Here is a 21,101-nt window from a genome sequence, read left to right as displayed (position 1 = left end):
CAGCGCTACAATTTGAAAACAAAGCGGCCGAGGGGGGGACAAAAAAGGAAGAGCAGTTCAAAGTCTCGCTGGAGCGTGTTTTGTTTCAGGCGGACAGCTGAAGCTAAAAGTTTTTGAGATCATTATTCAGAGAATTTATCCCTTTTCTTATCCAAACCACGGCTAATATTTAAGACAGGGCCTAGCTTTTTTCTCTAACCGCGAGCTACATCCTTAGCAGAGACTCAGGGGGGGTTGAGGACTGTCAGCAGTTCCTGAAACTGTTAAACCCCCTCATCACCAAATTAGGAGAGGTGTAGTGTGCATTTGAATGACCTCTCCAATGGAAAAGTAATACAAAAAGGAAAGTGAGATGTATTTAAATGGTGTATGACATGATAAATGTGTAATACGAGTTTATTACAGTCATTACTTTGTTTTAAAAGTGACATGAGCCCAAGTTTTTTTTTTTTAAAAATGGGCTTCAAGAAGTCTGCAAACTTAAATAAACAAAAATGTAAATGGTGTCAGAGTCTGTCTTTGTCAGTGTGCATTCCCAACAAAAGCAATATGAAGATCGGCAATGAATAAAGGGAAGGCATCAGAACTTGTAAGGCCAAAACTCTGTCTGAAAGTTAATAGTTTTCACATCCATTCCCGGTGGCGGGGAGAAGAGAATGTGACGTGTCGGGCCGGACAGTGAGCCAGCCCCGGCTCGGCTGCAGCTGCGCTCAAATTGAAGTGGCACTTTCTATCAGAGGCCTTTCGCCAGACGGCTCTATTCTGCCCTTTCACTTGTAACCTCCATGACACACAGACGCCCATTACAAAAAGCAAGAGTGGTCATTTTTAAAACACACAGCCGTCATTGAAGAGACAGATTCCGGGTTTTAATGTTGGGGGGGGGGGCGGATTCATGGTGCGAACGTGCCAGCTGATAGAGATATCCCTCAAAATGAGAAATAGATTTCCCGGACATCTCCGTGGCGGCCGTACAAAGGGGCCGGCTCAAAGTCCCAAACTCGGCACAGAGTTTATATTTCACTTGTTCAGAAATGTATACCTCTGTTATCTCGCATCAGTCCAGAGGAAAAGGATTGGGTATCGCTCTTTCAACTTCCAGCCTATGATGAAACGTTACATCGACAGCGGAGAGAGTTGGAATTTGGATCATATCGTTACCCCGTTAACTCCTTTAGCCCCTTGTCACAAAGGTTTGGTTTATGGCGCTCATTTAAAATACATAATAGAGAGAAGTGAAAAAAAAACAAAAAAACATTAGCATTATTAACACAAGAGAGTGGAAAGAACATATTAGCAGTCGTATTGAGTGCACATTTATTCTGAGAAGTTTTAATAGGGTTCAGTTTTTTTCCCCCCTAATCATTTACAGACTCGACAGAGCTCGCTGAGACAAATCTGTTGACCTGATAGATCTTGCACATTAACCCCCAGAATTGATGAGCAAAATCAGAAGGTCAGCACTTGGACACAGGCTCCTCATGTGTCTTTGATTACACACTCCCACTAAGGGATAGGCAGGCAGAGATGTTTAAGCTATCAGGCAATCAGACCGCCGCGAGACGTGAAACTCAAACCAGAGACGGGAGAACGCAGAGGGGCTGCCTGGGAACAGAGATTGGGGGGATGGGGGAGAGGGGTCCTGACGAAGCTCTTTAACAAATGCCAGGCCGGCGAGGAAAGACTCAGATGTGCTTGTATCTCTTTCAGCGTTTCTGGCAACAAGGCAACGAAGCGAATTCATGCCGGAAAAATAAAGCAAAGCCCACAAAAACAAATGCGTCCTCATCTGGTGGTTTTAAATTCGGTTATTTATGGCACATCAATCAAAAGTGATTGCCACAAGGTACAATCAGATATAGGTCTTACATAGTGAAACAAACAATTTGAACCATACATCGGCGTTGTTCGGGGGAGATGAATGAGGTCAGACGGTGAACGGAAAAAGAACTGAAGTCCCTTCTTAGCTAAATGGAGAATGATGGGTGGAAATTCAGAACAGCTTTTGACGTCATTTATTGTGGAACGGGTACAGAAGCTGATGCAGATTTGTTCAAAATCTCTCTGTTACTCTCTTAAAATGTCATCTTAGTTACTGCATCGCCCTCTTGGTTCGGGATATCAAAGGCTTTTCTTAGAGGCATGAATCACGAAAATGCTTTTTATTAGGATCTTTCTTTGGTCAGCACACACAGAGGTCAGAACCGAGCCAGGATAGCACTCAATACTGAAAACTACAGCACCGCAAACGCCAAAGTGTACGTGCTCCAAGTGTGTGTTGATCTTTTACAAGAGACTGTATTTCTGATGGTAATGTATTTGTCCGAGATTACCATTACCAAGACGATAAAAAAATAATCTAAATGTAAGGCAGAGAGGGTAAACAAGAAGGTGAAATCACGGGGAAGAAAAGCATGGGTGGTTAAAAAAAAAAAAAAAAAAGGGAAAAGAAAAACAACAAAAAACAAGGTTATGTGAGGGACAGTGGGCCTATAAAAAGAAGCCTACTGTCTAGATTATCTATAAGGAACCACTTATCACAAGCGACCAGCTCCACACAGTGACTGATGGGCCTCCGCAGACCACGAGTACCAGCACATTATCTGGTACACACAGAGCTGCTCTTTAAACACAAAGGCAGAAATATGAAGCATTGTTTCCTCGCCTGTCATTTGGTAAAAGAAATATTCTATTTATTCTCAGTTGTAAATAGAAAGAGTGTTTACCGTTTTTTGTGCACAGAAATACACGAGACAATGTGCAGAGATAGACCGGCTAAAATAAACGACTATTATGCAGGATGTTAAATACCACTGATTTAACCCCTGAGGAGTTCTTAAAAGGTTCTATTAAATCTTGAAGTATGTAACTATTAAGAATGAGTGACCTATACAACACATCGAGCTAGGGGTGAGGGGAAGAATTGACATAACATAGTATCTCAATATTTCGTGCGACAATACTGTAGTGACACCAAGCATCAAGTGTTCATTATGTAATATATTAGAGTGGCATTGTATAGTTTCGGAGAAGATATCCAAACTCAGATTTATAATAATTCCAATTGCTGTAACTAATGAAACTGTAACTGAACAAACAAGCTGTTCTCAGAAGAAAAGAATGTCCCAAAACACTGTTTGAAGCTAGAAAGGTGGCAGGGTCCGCCAAAAATAAACAGTAATTCCCAGGGATTTGGGGAGTTTTATTAAATATAAAAAATATATGCAATCTCTCATCATTTTTGACCAATACTATTACCATATCAGTGTACAAAAAGTTGGAAAAGCAGATAGTAAATGAGAAAAACTACATTTTTAATGATTAAACATGCAAAACAAATTCACTTCTGACTAACTACTCCTTTTTTTTTTTTACTGGCTGGAGGAATACATACATTAGGAAAAACAAATAAACAAGGAAATGGTAATCTGCCCAAAAAGCTGTTAAACACTTGCCATGTCATGAAATCGCATGTCCAGAGCTAAAATATGCATTCCTCCCCCATGTATGTGAACCATGGTGGAATAGGGTCCCCCCTTCCTCTCTACCTATTGCCATGCCTTAAAACAAAATGCCAGGATGATACTGGTTGATAGACTAAAGACCAAACTGTGTCCGTGCAATTGGGAATTTTGTAGCAGTAAAGAAAATGCTATTTTTCTTGGTCACATTTATTTCCTGTGACAGGCCACAGGACTGCGGTCCAGTGCTCCTCGCAGGCCTTGGGAGGACACTGGAGGAATCGTGTGATGACTCCTGGCTTCCCTCATCGTCCTTCTACAGAGAGGTTAAGACACAATTAAGCCCTTTAGCTGGGCAGCGTTAAGATGCTTTTGAAGCGGCTGTGGAGGTGCATGAAATGAAATACTTAAAAGGCCTCATGAAGCAAAGGTCCTTGAAAGCATTAAATATTTGTGCTCTAGCTTTATGTCTGCTGAGCTTAAAGGAGTACGTACGCGTGGAGAGAATGCCTTTATAAAAATCCTCTTAAACTACCTTCAGCCTTGTTGATAGGTTCAGCAAAATACGAGCACAGCCTTTGTATGATAACAGGATTTTTTTTATAATTATATTCATATTTCTCTCAGTAGCCTTTTTTTTAATATTACTGCAGTAATGTTGCTACAGCTTTACGTCACATTGGGTGCAATGTGGACTGGAATGTCTTTTGAGGGTCAGGCAGCCGTCGAAATTCTTCTTTTTAGATTGAGTTTTAAAAAGGAGCCACACTAATCCTTGCCCACTACTCTCTGTGCGTTTGACAAATGCTGCCGACTTCTTCCTGGAATGAAACCCAGAAGGTCACTTTAGAGGGGGAAAAAAAAAACAGAAGGGGAAAGAGGCAGCGAGACAGAGGAAATAAGGGGGGGAAAAAGAAAAAAGTGTGTCTTTATAAGTCTGATGACATACATCGTGAAGGCTGACAAAACATGTACGTTAATCTTTTAAAAAGTTCCGTGGCAAAAGAGGAATTCGCCGAGTAGACATGCATGCACCTCATTTCACTCGGGGCTCTCTTCTCCATCTCGCCGTGTCACGGGCGAGCAGAAAGACAGGAGGGAGGGATACGTATCGCCGGGGTGCCGCATGCTGTCCCGCTCCTCGTTTGTACACACAGCGCGGCCGTGTCAAAGCTGCTCTCACACTCAATGGCAAATGACAAATTTGGATAATGCACACATACAACCCCACAAAAATAAATAGCAGACATGGAGGCTTAACCAGAGCTAAATCCTGAGGCTGCTGCAGACCTGAGAGTGCGGATTACACTCCAGACGCCTTAAACAATGTGCCCAAATGTGCATCCTTAAAAGCATGAAATCCTTGAAGCATCAGAGCCGACCTGTCATTTGCCATTAATATTCCAAGTTGCTTGTGCTTCGGGGGGGCCGGCATTGCATTTCTGTGTGCTGATGTGCCCCTAAAACAAACACTTGCAAAGCCCTAAAGGAACCGCCATTATGGATAGCTATTTTTCTAGCTGTGGAATATTCTGCGAGAGGATGTCATAACAAAGGAAACAATAAAAGGGGCCACGTTCCTGCACTGCATGGGGTATCCATAACTATAAATAGGAGGAAGGCAATGTCAGAGGGGCTCTCGCCTTACCGGGAAAACAAGATATTTTGCGCTCTCGGAAAAACAGAGGGAATTAAGCTCTAACTAGAATTTTCCATGCATATTAAGTAAACAAAAAAACTCTGCAACATTAACACCCTGCAAAGACACCTCATCACCATCACAATAGAGAGGCTTTTATTAGAAACTAAACACACTGCTGGTAGCTGCGGTAATGCAACATACTGAATCGCTGGTAAATATCTTTTTTAAAAAGCTGCTATCGTAGGGGAGATTTCGTTGTTGCGCACATCGCTGACGAAAGTATGGCAGGGCACAGGTCTTGGAGGTGTCGTGTTGTCACCCCAGAAGTGCCAGTACCTGTCCTCAGGGATGGCCCTGTAATGTCCAGCCTCATTGGATCAGCAGCAGCCACGACCCTGTGGGCGCCCTCTCCCAGGTGACATCCCCTATCTGCTCCTGTTCTATGATGGCCCTGCTGCTGCTGCTCAGGCTTATATTACTCTTGTGCTACTATTACTTTAAATGGGACCACATAACCTTGCTGTTTGCAAGCACAAATACATACACCTTTTATGCACATGTAGGGCTAAGCAAAATATTGATATTTTATCATTTAGCATAAGTGTCGTCTTTTACTGGTCCTGAACTTACTACCATGTACTAATAACTGCCTTTACCCACTTGATGATGATTTATCAAAAATGTCATTGTGTTATATGATATTTTGTGAAAGTACCAATTGTCAGCCCTTTAATATTGCGGCAATATCCATATCCAGGAATTCCGTCTGAAAATATAATGTTTAATCTTGTTGTCCAGTACCAGCATTGTATTTGAGGAGGTGTACATCGTGTATCACTGTACAGCCTTAAAATACTGCAATCTTATGTTAAAGCTGTATTGGCCATCCTGCAACTATTTCTAAATGTCAGTGTTCCCACAACTTCTAAAAACATCAAATTCAACTGAGCAACTGCAGCTTATGTTAGTTCAAAAATGCAGTCCGCTAACCATGAATAACCAGCTTGCAGGACAACACAGAAGTTCCACAGAGCCTCTTTATGTAAAACAAATATCAAAATAAAGAAAATGCCTATGCTAGTACAAAATACATAAATTACTGCTCTTTTTTCAAACATTTTCAAAGCCTTGATTTTTCCCACAATTAAGGATTGAAAGGACCCATGGGAACCTTAAACTATAGCAAATTGCTTTCTTCATATTTAACCGGTCATATTTTTAAAAGCAAACTATCTTCACATCTAAGGTTGAAGTAATAAAACCTCGTTTAAAGATTAAGGTTTATCAGCTGGATCCAATAAGGATTGTCTAACACACATTTTGTCATTACACTCCACTTATTAAGCATTCCTGTCGTTACTGCTTTGGAAAGTTCAACAAAAAATGATGGACATGTCCATTAAAAAAGGACGGCAATCTTGAATCTTGAAAATTAATTTCGCGTCGCAGATGGATTGACGGTTCTGAGAATATAACAGAATTACCCTGCAATTTCAGCTGTATAAATCCACAGCATACAGTTCCACATATAATTGGAAAAAGTTCACAAAGACCTCAAGATGTCTAATTGCAGCTGTGTCAACTAATATAAAACATCCCATAAATCAGATTTTTGTCTATTCATTAGCCGGCGTGTCAGCGAGCAGATTAGTGATGTTGTAGGAACAGTCTGCTGAAAGTCTTCAGAGTTACCACTTCCTCATTAATTGTAGTTTTGCCTCCATTACGTGCATCAGGAAACTGATACAACAAAGGGCAGGCGCTAATCTCATGCACGCAAAAACAGATTTGAACGGAGATCGATTTGTACTTTCGGAGCATGAGAATTTTCCGCCGGCAATTATGGGAGGACACAAATTATCCACATTACAACAGGCCCTGACTTTGGAAATTACCGAAACAAAAGAGCCAGATGAAACGTAATGTCTGTGCGTGCTTTCGAGTCTCAACAAATTTCCAAGTGGTCAAACCAGATGATGTATAATGGCAAACCCAAAAGTCTTAACCCCCATTTCATATGGGGGAGAAATGAGGCATACTGTCCCATTATATTGCTATAAATCATTTTTTTTCTGGACGGCTGACAGCTTTTTATCAGATCTAACCTTTTCAAGTCTCCATTAAGAGAGCTAACATTTTCAACTCTGACACATTTTGCAGTTTACGAATCTCACAGCTGATTTACTTTGGGAGGGGGGCGCGCTGGCGTCCAAACTCATTTCCACACAATCTGTCCATTGTAGTGGATTAGGTGGAATGGGGGAGGGAGAAAAAAAAGGAAACAACAAAGGGGAAAAACTGGCCTTTGAATCCATTTCTTTAACTCTAATTTCCCCTCAATGTGCTTCACTGCAGTGTAAGGTAGTTGTGATGCTGAAAAGCTATTTTAGTATAGTATATTCTGATTTACTCTATTGATTCTTTCATGGCGCACAACTTGCTGCATGGAGGGCAATTTAGGGCCACAAAAATCCTTCATTATCTGACAAATTAATAATGAGTAGCCTCAGAGAAGACATGCAGTGAGACCATGAAACAAAGAAAGACTAGAAAAATAATTACATAGTTGCAGGTTAAGTCCAGTAGAAAAAAAGATAGTTCCTACATGAAACTGCTTACAACAGGGTCTGTGGATTATCTGTTCACCCTGCTGCTATCTGGCAAAAGATACAGAAGTATCCGCTGTAGTACCACCAGACTACGAGGCAGCTTCTTCTCTCGGGCCATGAGGCGCTTTAACTCATCCTCATCCAAGTTTTTCTTGTGTCGCATAAACCGATTACAACTTGCATTTTGTTTAACAGCCCTGTTTTGTAGAATAAATGCACCTTGGTACTTAAATTATGTTAGCAATTATGTTGTCATTTCTGAAAAGAGACACTGCTGTTGAACTTTTCAAAAGTATGTTTTATTGGAGCTTAGAGCATCACAAGCCAAGTGCCATCTTGTTCCATTCTATATCATAAAAAAGGTGTTCATCTCTGCCACTGATATCTCCAAAACTCAACATCTCACACCAGAACAAATAGAGATGGATAAATAGCATTGTAGCAGTGTATTTTGGATTTTGGGGTGAACTGTCCATTTAAGTACCTAATGCCCTAAGGGAACATTAAGTCAAACTTGGCAATAAGCAATGAAAACATGAGTGCACAAATATTCAGGAAGTCAGCAAATATTTGTCACTATCTGAATATAATGAAGTATTTGATAAGATAAAGTAATCAGACAAGCACAAAGGCAGAACTTTAGTTGCTGCCCTGAGAGTTATGGGAGGAACTTTGCCAACCATAATTGATTTAAGTACACCATAATCAAGGAGGGGCAGTTAAGGTGGCACCACACAAGGGTCCATATTTCATTACATGCTGTGTTTAACCTTACCCACTTCTCCTAAAACACACAAGAGGCTCATTATGTGTTTAATATTCACCAGCAGGTGAATAATTTTTATGCAACTCTGATAGTTGGGCGAGATGGATAACTCAATTATCTGAACATCCGTCAGTGCAGAGGGCTCGCTGGCTCTGGAACGCCACCAGCTAAGATTGATGGCTGTAAGACACCAATAGCTGCTGCTTCGCCATCTCATCCAGGCACTGGGCCTGAACACGCCGTTTGATTTTGCGGAAGACCGTTTTTCTCTCCATTTTTTCACCCCCTTTTATCTTTTTTCTTGGGAGCATTGTAGGTGAAGCGTCATTACCCCTCACTCCACTGAAGAGGGGTTCATTATGGGGTTAGTGTGTTGGCAAGACTATTGTTTGGATGATAAATGCAGTTGGTGAGGGCTTTGGAGGGAAAATTAGTTATGTTTTTTTCTTTCTGTCTGCAAAAAACATGTCCCCATAGCTCACTCTGCAATGCTTGAGGGCAAACCAAGAACAATTAACACAAGCAATGGGTGAAGCAGCTCAGTTAAAGCAAAGAGGGAATTCATGAAAAATAAGCAAATCACTGGAAATGTCAATCAGGGGCAATGAAGTAATTACAAACACTGCTGTACAATTCCAAGGGCAGTCAAAAAGAAAACCAAAAGGTTTGGAGTCGAGCACTGAAGTTTGAGGAATGAAGGAATGGACAAACATCCTAAACATCAGCCCTTCAGGGCTCGTCTCATAAACGGAGTCAAACTAACGAGATGTGAAAGGAAAATGATGTCACCCCTTCACTCTCGTGTCCCTCATTTCTCTACTGGTTTATGTTTTTTGTGACCACAAAGTACTGACCCCGAACTCACTTCCTTCTCTTTACACACAAACATGCATTGCGAGCCACGGTACGTGCGTGCGTGCACGGTGCACGAGGACAAACAATAAGAGAAAGATGAAGCGCATTTTCAAATGTCAGCAGTAAATGTCAATTAAAAATTACAAGGGTGCTGGAAAAGGTAGGGTCTGAAGGGACTGACATTTTTTTTTTCTTTTTTGACACAACAATGTTTATCTGACCAGGCTGATGGCTGACATGACGGGATCTACTTTGTCAGTTGCTTAATACACTCGGACAAGGCCGCCCCAGTGAATATCAATGAAAGGCACCCGTGGGCAAATATGTGAGGCTCAGACTAACCCTTACAGTCCAATCAGCCCATTAGTATTCTGACATTCTGGCCTACTGTAAAATCAACGCCACGAATACCAAAAGGGGGAGACCAAAGACAGATTAACGCCACTTTCCTCAATCCAAACTAAGAGAGAGGATTGACTTACACAGTGAAATATTTATGGGGACATCTGATCTTCATGTCACGCTGTCTGTGGTGTTAATCAAATCAGCTCTTTTCACAATATTTTAAGTTTGACTGGGACGGCAATCATTTAAGTACTTTCTCATCAAACATGGGTTAAGCAAAGCGTTTCACTGTCACCAACTATCTTGGCGAGATTCAATGAGGCCTACAAAAGATGGTAACCATCAAAAACTGGCCCTTTTTAAATCCACACCTCGGTGACTTTTACTTCCTGACGTCAACAATAGTAAAAAAAAATGAATGACTGCGCTTTTTCCTCTGGAAGGAGGCCATTTCCAAATAAAAAAACTATCATACACTGAGAAAATAAAACACACCATTGATTACGACCTTGACCTCATCTCCCGCACTTAACTGCTCAATGATATTGGATGAGTCATCTTCCATGAAAATCAAATGATGGCTCTGCTGGCAGCTTCAGAGTAAAGTCAGTCATCTAAAGGCGTAGCTTAAATGAAAGTACCTTTCATTTTAGGTACTTAAAAAGAAGAAGAAAATCACTCTTTACATGTTTAACAAACCTGTCTAAGTTATCACTTAAAATTCTGAATGATTCATTTTACAGTTTTTGTTTCTTGTAATCCAATAAAAAAGTATGAAGAGGTTATCATTAAGAAAGAGTATTTCCAATTTAGTTTGTATAAATTCTGAAATAGAGAATAACAGTAAGAAAGAAGTACAACAAGCTATGTTGGATTTATAAAGGTCATCTATGTCAGATAATAGAAGATTTATTTGAGGTTTGAGAACAATGTGTATGAAAACATACACAAAAATCCCTTCATGATAAACTGCTTCTTTTTCTGTGTTTAGATCTTGATAGATCCAGGAGTCTGATCCTGATTTGGTACTGTACGTGCACCGGGAAAACAAAAACAAAGAGAGAGTCTGGCTGTGCCTGCATGGGGTCTGGACCCTCCCGGCGTTCCAGCACCATGTCACAACATGTCAGCTGGCCGTCACGGCTGAGGGGGGCCGGGGCCTTAGCGAGGCGAATGGAGGCGGCGTGGGTGACGTTTAGACTTGGTGACTGGAACCTCGTGCCAAGGGAGGCAGGGATGCGAAGGCCATGTGTGAGCTAGCCCCTTCTCTTCTCTCAGTGTGTGACTCAACACAGAATTCGCTCTACCTGATTACCCCAGTTGGAAATTAAGCCTGTATAACACTCAGTATTGTGCTAAATGATGTGGATAATGGTTGAGGACACATCATGTGACATGGCCAATTTTGCAGGCATTTAGTGGGAAAAGACTGTCCTAACCAATATATTTAATGGCACACTTCAAGAGATGTTTAACAAAGTAGGTATTTTATGCATCTAATTCATTTCTAGCATTGAGACACACACACACACACACACACACACACACATACACACACATTTTCATGTGCATACACATACATAAACCTCTGTTGCCTCAGGGTCAGACCACAAGGGCCTGTTCCTGTCCAAAGGTTCTCATGACAACAGATGCGATGGATTAATCACCCATTTCCCAGCTTCCCTTCAAAAACAATATGGGTACTCTAGAAAACAATACAGCTCACAGGCTGTAAAAGGCTCCATTGGCAGGGGTGGATGTGGAAACTGTGTGATGTACAGATGTACCGTATGGAAGTGTGAGGTTAGTGTGGCCTGTGCCGGGGAGGAAGTGGTTGGTGTTGGTTGACAGAAATGTGAGTTATGATACTGAGAAAAGCTGATTGTAGTTTGTGGTCAAAAAGGAGAAGTCATAAAAAAATTTTTAAAAAGAAAATCAACAAAACATGAGCAGACAATACAAATACAGTGAGTATATGAGGACTCACCTGTTCCAGTAGCTCCAGAACTGCTCATTGAGATAAGTGCGATGGCTGTGGTCATCGCCGAATGAAGCTTTGCTCTCAATCCAGTGCACAATGTGTCCCTCCACAGCTTTTTCAGAAAAAGAAACACACAGCAACACTCAGGAGACCAGTAACAGGAAAACCACACAAGCGAGGGCCTGGAGGGACAGGTGACATTTACCTAATTTTCCGTCTCCCCCCCATGTCATTCACAAAAATCAACATTAATGTAAGAGTGTTGACAAGTAAATAATCCTCTTTGAAAGGCAAAGGTTAACAGGCAGCTATTTTGAAAGCTGCAAAGACTTTGCACTCAATTTGTTGTCGTCAGCTATTAAATCAATCACCAAATATGTTCATAATCGATTAATTTGTTTGAGTAAATTCCTGACAAACAAAGGTCAAGATTTCTGAATTTCTTTGGGTTTTGGACCAAACAAGACACAAGAGAACGTTATCTTGGACTTTAGGAAATATTGACTGACAGCTTTCACAATTTTCGGACATTTTGTCGACAAACAATTAATCAAATAATTAAAGGCTAATCTCACCTACATTACCCACAATGCAAATTGGCCACCGAGTGACATCATTTGAGGTTATTAATCAGATTGCATGCAGCTTCCTCTGGAGCCACAAATGGCTTTATATTACTTTTTTTCACATATGTAGTGGTGCTCCCAAAGATCCGTTACCTTATTTAAATATGCAAAATTGGTTGAGATACCCTTTAATAAAATAATCAACAGTTTAAACTACAGTGAAAATAATATTTGCAGAAAGTACTGACATCTGTATTGTAAATACTAACCAATGGGAACCTCCAGGATGATATCAGGCGTTTTGTCGTAGCCCATAGTTCTCAGTTGGTTTTCATCTACGGGAGATAAAGTGCAGAATTTCAACATCTGGCTGTTCATTTGCCATGATTTTACACTTTACTGAACAAGTTTTGGTACATCAATCAAAGGGTAGGTAACCTAACGGCCTCCACCAAGGTGTGGGTAACAAAACGCCTTAGTGTTAGCGAAGAAGAAATAACAGTAGAGGGCAGCGAGCACAGTAAAACCATTAACTACATGTGCCACGTATTCGCTGTCGTTGCACAAAAACCTGTAAAGCCCAGTTAAGGAGCCGCTCTCCAGTTTGCCAGAGCATTATAAAATATACAGCAAGGGGACAAGGTTGGCATTATAGACTCTGTAAGCCTGACCCCTGCCTGCACAGGCCGCAGCCATTGTCCTTGACTTCTGGTGCGCTTCGGCCATTATCCCTACAACACCTGATTTCTCCATTAAATCTCAGGCTGACCAGGTCATTCAGTTCCAAGGGCCTGCCTCTTTGTCTCCAGCCAAGCTCAACTAATGGGGCATGGAAGGGAATTGAGGAGAGATGGAGGGTGGCGGTGTCACTGGTGGAGAGGAGGTAGTATCAGCCAAGGGGGAAGAAAGAGAGCTGAGTGAGGTCAGTGAGGCTGCCAGAGGTCTGTGGTACAGAGGGGGCATCCTGGGTGTGGTAATGTGTGTGTAGATGTCTCCGTGATAGGGTGGGAGCCTCTATTCATATGGAGCAGGCTGCTGACATTGTCATGTGGCTCTGATCGCCTTTTTGCATCACCTTTGATTAAAATTAATGGGCCATCCCTGCTGTTGGGTAGCTTACTTCCAATCCATTTATCAGATGGGGTGAGGCTGCCTCAGTGGCCCTTGTGTCGCTCGAACTCTGACAGTTTTAGAACAGTCCTCCGCACAGCTCTGAGGAAAGGTCAGCACTCCAGGTCCAAATAAATGATATGGTCTTAATGGCAAAGGGAATGACTTTTACCCTTCATCACTCATCTGACCTAGGGGATGGTGATGGGATATGGGTGATGGTAAGAAGGGAGGGTTAAAAATTATGTTTCATAATTTCACAGCTGGACACTCTGCCTAGATTTAATATTGTTGGAAAAAGACAATGGTGCGAAGGAAGTATAAAATATAACTGGTTAAAGCAGCTACAAGGAGTGTTTAAGTGCTCATGAAACAGTCTCAGTTTAATACAGAAGCTTGTACATGACCAAACACGCACATCATTGAGAAGACTGGTTATTTCTATAAACTTTTTTTAAATGTCTGTCACTGGGAACAAATACCTGCAAAATTAGATGAAAGGAATCATCAACTAATATGTTTTATTCATTAAATACATTACAATATGTAATTTCAAACAATATATGAATATATGAATTTACATGGGTTAAGATCAGTGGTCAGAGGATATTACTGTAATACAACTGGCCAATCCATATCTTGCAGGTGCCATCTATCTATCTATCTATCTATCTATCTATCTATCTATCTATGGCATAGCATTAAAGGAAATGTTGATAACTTTAAAAATCTTACATAGTGACTACATTTGTTAGCTTACATGTAACCAAGGTGTATGAACATCACTAAAAGACATACTGACTTTAGAAAGGTGATGAGAAGGTTAAGAGGTGGCTTACCTAGAAAGGAAAGGTTCTTCTCCTTCAGTTTGTCACAGAGCAGCACCTCATGCTCTTGGCCAATAGCGCTGGGAATAGAGAGTCAAGGATTCCAACAAATAACAACAGCAGTATATATGTATACTGAAATATGAGAATGTTTGAGCAGTGAGGGTTTCAACGGGGGCAATAACGTGAAATTCATAATGACAACACATGAAGTTGCTCATAGTAGGTTGTTGTGGTTTCAACATGAGCGTGTAGATGTTAAGTGATTTTTAAGCTTGAGGAAACATGTAGGATTGACATCGGAAAAAGTTTAAAGTTCTCCACTATTGGCTTACGATGTAAAGTAAGAACCACTTCTCTTTTTGCCGACGTATAGTGCGAGCACAATCAGAGTTTTCAGGTCGACCTTAATCTGCTTTCACAACAAATCTCCAAAGTGCATTACCTAAATGAGGAAGATGAAACAAATGCCAATTTGGCAAAATGCATAGAGCGCCTGGACTGGCTCCTCCACTCATTCCTCTAAAATCCTTAAAGAAAAATGCTTTTAGAATTAATGTCAGTTTGCATCAGGATGCAAGCTCCTCGAAGGAATCCTGCATTTGCAAAAGGCCAGATGTCATACATGCTTTTCCAAGAAAAGTTCTTAAGGCATTATACTGCCCTCAACAAACACTAATCACTCAAAATGGATTCTAATTAATTAATACATATCGTGATTGGTACAAATGCACTAAGAGCTATTCCTCCTATGTGAGGATGGAGCTCTTAGTAGTGGGCGGTTATCATGAACTCTCTGTGGTGGAGTAACTGACTTCGAGTTGACACTGATGAGCGGACAGCCAAAGAAAGGTAAAGGGGGGGGATGTGGAAAGGGGGCAGGACGGGACAGGGTTGACTGGCTATGAACAGAATGACTCAGCCCCACAACGCACATGAAAGCTTGGACGGACACAATAACATACAGACGTACACATGTACGCTCATTCAGATAAGTCTCCTCCCCCAGGAAGGAGTTGGTCTGCTACCCAGCTGCTTGCCCCTAAATAGTCAGGACTCCAGTTCTGGCCCTATAGTCAAGGCTAGAGGAGGGGGGTATTTGTTAGGAAAGAAAGGGAAGGGGAGACACTGGAAACAGGAGGAGCACAACTGAATTACAAAAAAAAAAAAAAAAAATGTGGTGAAATTATCAGTTCAAGCTGGACTGATGTGCCCAGAGCTCTCCAAGGTGCTGAATGCCAAACTAAAGAAATTCTAATCAAAACTGATTTTTTTAATACTGCATTTTCTATAAAACAACACATCATCTGGGTTGAATAAAATACAAAACAATAAGAAACACATTAACCACCGCGAGGCTTATGAATGATTTGTCTTCCTGTATCACAGAACATTGGGTCTGATCCACCGTGTGCACATAGAGATGCATTCAGATCAGCCCATTCTCTCCTCCTCCTCTTCCCTCCATCACCTCTCAGCCCCTGTATTGGTGATAGTGGGATGGCAGGCGGGATGAAACACTTCCCCTGTGAAGCAGAACTTTTATGTCAGGTGAAGCCAGACACATCTCATCCCCTTCAATAGCTCCTCGTCAATTTCAGGCTTAAAATTTTATGGGATAGGATACTGTTTGATGCAGTCTACCAGCGGTCCATAACAGCAGTCATTTATTGTGCACTGAAAAGAGGGGGAAGAAATATTATGGCGTGTGAAAAAAAAAAAAAAGGAAAAAAAGCGGGGGGTGGGTTGAGAAGGGTTGGTGAGGTGAGGAAGCCGGTACAGTGCCGGGGAGGAAAAAGGAGAAAACACAGGAGATGCTGGCAGATTGGCAGGCATGACCGCCGGCTCTCACGTGACCTCATCAGCAAACATGAGAGGCTGATGCCGTCTGTCAGCCAGGTGGTACAACATCACTTAAAAACTCACTAAGCTAAAGATTTGTTACATGCAAAAAAAGAGGTAGGGTGAGAAAAAGCATATAAAAATTTAATTTTATAAGAATTGAAAAAAAAAAAAAACACTTGACATGATCTCCTATGAAAAAATCAGTTTGAATTTACTTACTTGGTAGATGTTTTTGGCCAGAATTTGGTCTGGAATTAGCGTCGGCTCCTTGAGCATGCTGTTGAGGACTGATTTGGAAGCTAAGAACAAGCCAGAGAAAACAAATCACATCAATATTAGTGTGCGTACTGCATTAAACACTGTAGCTTCTCTTACCTGCAAATGTGAAAAACACATATTCTGATTTCTGCGTTGAATTGAGAGCAAACAGTGACAATACGCAGACAAAAGACAGGCTTGACACGCTGTAATTCACCATGCCTCTGTTAGTGCAGTATTTCCACACGAGTCCATTAGATGGCTGCCTGGTGTCTATACAGATTTTCTATAGATAAATGTTTCAGTCCACAGCACAGGAGCCCCATGTAGTTTATCTATGTTATGAACGCCGACTATTCTGCATCTCTCATCGCCGTTCTTGCTCTACTAACATTATAAATCAGGGGAGGGAAAGCTCGCTGGATTGATGCGCTGGCACTGCAACAGCAAAAAATTCCTTAAATCATTTCTTAAAAAGATTTGGATTAAATGGATTGTATCATTGTGTGACGAAATGGTCGAGGCGCGCCATTTTAGTGATACATGGTCCTGACAGACTTGCAAGCATTACAGACAATACAAGGAATGTTTCTATTCACATTTCAGGCATGGATGGTGCCCGCGCCAACACTGTACAGATATTCACAAGCTCATCTCGCCAAAAAGAAAAAAATATGCGCAAACGAATATAACTGCTAAAAATGAGACAGCTTATTTGAGGATTTATAAATAAAAAAAACTAACTGCTATAACAAAAAGAGTGACTTGGGTGCACATTTACAAACATTGATTAGATCATTAAGCATCTGTTAAATGTATTTCATTAAAAAAGAACATTTTAAAGCCTTTTTTCCCTGTCCTGTCTTCCTCTTTGCGTTTCTTTCATATGTACGACTCCCTGAGAAAACTATCACAGAGGACAAACATCCCTCATCTACCTTATGATGAAATGAAAGAGGCGGGAGGGTGAAGAGGAACAAAACCCATTCAACGCTCCCTCCTCTCTTTCTGTTTCTCCTTCTTTGTCTCCATCCCTCTCTGCCATCTCTCTTTTTTTTCTTTTCCCCTCCCTACCTCCTTTCTCTGTTCCAGTCTCCCCCTGCCACTGTACTCTCCCAGCCCACCCCATAACCCTGCACTCCCTCTTTAGAGCTGCGAGGCACACGGCCGTGCTTTATTTCTTTACTCATTTTTCTCGGAGATTGGTACCCTCGCACGCAGATCCATACCATGCTCCTGTGCAGCGCGGGCGGCGGTGAAGAAAGAGGGTTATATTTTCCCCTTGAGTTAGGACACCTCATGACAAATGATAATGGATAATCAATAAAGCGGGAAATATGAGGCAGCAAACTTTATGAAGCCAGGAGACATATTACTCCCCAACAACACTGGTTTCCCTTAACAAAGTCACTACTCGACTGTGCCTAATAATCTGAAGGAAAATCAAAGGACCCGCAACCACATCAGCAATATTGGCAACTTATTCCACTTTAATGGCATTTTGATTGATTTTTTCCCTCTTCCTAATGGTCGTTTTATAGATTTGACGCTGCTTCTGCAAAACAGTAGTGTGTAATAAACCTCCCCGAAGGCAAACGGTAGCCATTAAAGCTCTTGTCTTACTAGCGCTCATAATTGGAGGTTGACCACCACCACATTTTGGTCTCTCACGTAACACAGAAACACACACTGCCAGGACTTGGGCTTCTCCCTCTCCCTCTCCCCTTCTCCTCTGTGATATTTTTGGTAGCTGGCCATTACAAGGCATAGGATTCCTTTTTCTTCTGCTCTTTTTGAGCGATGAGGTTAAAAATAGCCATAAAGAGGTGACCTTGGCGCTGACATTGTGGAATTTCAGCCAAGCATTGACCTGATGAAAATGGAAGGCCGGGCCGCTAATAAATCAGGATGCTTTTAAAATGAGTTTACCCTAATGCTCATTCATCACGGGCTGTAATGCCATTTGCAGGCCCAGGATCCGCTGCTGTGCACAAACACAGCAGTAAATAACAACAGGGCCCTTGCATCCCTCGCATCGTTGCAGCCTCCAACATCAGCATACATTTATTAAAGACGCCCCCGCCTTGCACGGCAGCACTCCTCTATGACACCCTGAGCTCCTCTCTCTGCCATGCACACACACGCGCGCGCGGTGCTCTTTAAATACACACACTCAAGGCGCACGCAGATGCACACATAAAACATGTGCAGGAAAATAAAAAGCATAATCTGAAGAACACCAGACACAGAGAACAAAGCCCTGCAGCGCGACTTTGCACCTTGTAAACAGTCGCCAAATTTACTGTAATTGTCCTATGTTGGTATAAATTCTGACTAAGGCACCGTATCACACCGTCAACATCTGAACAGAAAGAACAGAGAAGAGGAGAATAATAGATGTGAGACGCTACGCCTCCATTGGGATTTGCTAAAGAAAACAGCCAGTGTAAACAAATCACAAGCCTGTTTTCATATGCAGCTAAAAAAAACAAAATAAACTATATAAAAGGCGAGAGTAGGAGCGACATAACCTTGGCTTGATTTCTCGCTGCTTACTTGTGTCATTTGTAAGTACTCTTCCTTTCTCCACTAGGGTGAAAAAAGTCATTATCTCAAACACGAAAAAATGTTTGGAAACCTCATTAGATCGCAACATTTGTTGAGGGAGGACCGTAATAAACAATAACGGATGACGATTGTTATTGCCCCTGACACTGATGAGCTCCTCTGCAAGTTTGTTTATTAATTAAAAAACCCACTTTTTTTTTTTCCCTCCACGGATGGTGGCGGCGGTGGGGGCTGCTTACACATTTCCTCTATATGCCCACGCCCCCCCCTCCCTCCCCTCCCTCAATACTCCCCGTGCACCAGCCATTGAGCTGTGGAGGGGCACTCGTTCATCAAACTTCATGGAGCAAGGGAGAGACAGGTCCTGATAATGTGCGCCGCTAAAGCTGATTTTCCATGATGAATCTCGGAGCATATAAATTGGCTAATATCTGAAAACATTTACAGATACTAGAGGAATTGACTACTTGTGGGACATGATGGATGAGGCTCCGCGACGCTGGCCGACAGCTCTGCAAATCTCTGCGGCTGCCTAAAGCCCTCATTTGATTTTCCAATTTACTCCTTTTAAATTTATCCTCCCGTATTGAAAAAAAAAAAAAAAAAAAAAAAACAGAAGATGGGAAAGAGAGAGAGAGCATGAGAGAAAGAAAGAGAGAGGGGGAAAAAAAAAATGTGTCCGTGTTTTTTTTTTTTTTTTTTTTTTCTTTCTAAGCTATCTATGGTGGTGTGTAGGTGCTAGTTGATGATACGAGGTTGGTATCTCCTGTGCAGGAGGAGCCCGGTCCCTGAAGAGGTTACTGGGGCAGAACTGATCCGCTTCCACCTGATTCTCCCTGATAGCGGTGAGATGAGACTCTACATTTCTGTGTGTGTGTGTGTGGGTGTGTGTGTAGCGGTAGTAATAGTAGATCTGGGGAGGCTCTTGCTATGGAGAGAGGCTTCCTAGGTCAGGCCATTAGACTGTGGCAGAGGCTGACTGGAGCTTCTCTGCTGAAAAGGAGTAATTAGTATACTTGTCAAGTGAAGTGCCACGCTGCTGCTTACCTCCCTTGCACCCACCCCTCGCATGCATATACACACAGACACACACACGCACGGGGAAACACTCATCCTGCCTTTGCCTCCTTACTCCCCTCCTTCTTGCTAATGAAGTGCCCTTGCTCTCATTATATGAAAAAAAAAAAGGCTGCATATACACACCAGCTCCACCACGGCGGAGAGGGTGAGAGAGAGAGAGAGAGAGAGAGAGAAAAGAGGAGCACTTGAAGACAAGAGAGGAGGAACCGTAACAATACCGGTGGAAGTTGAGATTTTGCCTGATAGAACATAACACAATATTCAGTTATCAACACATCTGATCTGCAAAAACACTGAAGCCATTATGAATTCTGTCAAGGAACCAAAGGATCACAGTCGACGGGTAACATTCTCGTAGTGTTAACATCAAACGCGAGACGTTTATAACCTCGCGTACAAGGCTTCTGTAAAGGAATGTGACAATAAATCTTAAAGGCGGTCGAATCACATAGTTACAAAACATGGAGCAGCAATCTAATCTGGAGCTGGGCCTTGGGAAAATGGAAAAGGTCAAATAGCTAGCAAAATTGCCTCCTCAAAAAAGTATGTCTAAATCTAGAGGCCCATCAACCCCTGTCAAAGGAGGAATAGGAAGAAAGATGAAGAGATAGCAGGAGTGGGGAAAGAAAGAACTGGAGCTCCCCCAATGTGCCTGCTGGGGACTCCTAAGAGGTAGCACCTACAGACATAAAGCTGGAGTGACAACACAGCTGTTTACAATGCAGCTATGTCATTTACAGAACGTAAAAGTGGCCTGAGACACATTTCATGTACATATGTCCAGGTTTAATCCAGTTTATGATATGTGTCCCAATGGCTGCAATTAACAATTATTTTCATTTTCGATTAAACTGTTGGTTATATTCTTGATTGACCGATTTGTTGTTTGGGGTGTAAAATAACTAGATTTGGGGAACAGTGTTATTGAATGTTTCCTAAAGCCCATGACAACATCCTAAATTGGTGTCTTTTGTCCAGGAGATTTTTGGTTTACTGTCATAGAGGAGCAAAGAAAACAGAAATCATTCACTTTTAAAAAGCCGGAATCAGAGAATGTTTTATATATATTAAAAAAAACAAACATTAAAAAGATTGATTTTCAGACAATTTGCTGACTAATTTAATAGTTAAAAACTAATCAGTTATCTGCAAAAGCTCCATCTGTCCCTGCCAGCGAGAACATTGAAA

General features: G+C 41.7%; 1 protein-coding gene across 6 annotated transcripts in view; it reads right to left on the bottom strand.

The window, feature by feature from the left end:
- The window catches only part of cdin1 (CDAN1 interacting nuclease 1), a 58,695-nt gene that overhangs the window by 16,281 nt on the left and 21,313 nt on the right, over positions 1 to 21,101 (bottom strand). For all 6 annotated transcript variants that reach the window (XM_037072604.1, XM_037072608.1, XM_037072607.1 and 3 more), the window contains 5 exons: positions 16,227 to 16,306; positions 15,790 to 15,839; positions 14,175 to 14,242; positions 12,495 to 12,560; positions 11,666 to 11,771 (listed from right to left, as the gene is read on the bottom strand). In XM_037072604.1, the coding sequence (XP_036928499.1) occupies positions 11,666 to 11,771; positions 12,495 to 12,560; positions 14,175 to 14,242; positions 15,790 to 15,839; positions 16,227 to 16,306 (370 nt within the window). The remainder of the gene's footprint in view (positions 1 to 11,665; positions 11,772 to 12,494; positions 12,561 to 14,174; positions 14,243 to 15,789; positions 15,840 to 16,226; positions 16,307 to 21,101) is intronic.

This window comes from Acanthopagrus latus, chromosome 16 (assembly GCF_904848185.1).
Source record: "Acanthopagrus latus isolate v.2019 chromosome 16, fAcaLat1.1, whole genome shotgun sequence".
In the NCBI taxonomy this organism is placed as follows: Eukaryota; Metazoa; Chordata; class Actinopteri; order Spariformes; family Sparidae; genus Acanthopagrus; species Acanthopagrus latus.
This window is presented reverse-complemented; position numbering and strand designations above follow the sequence as displayed.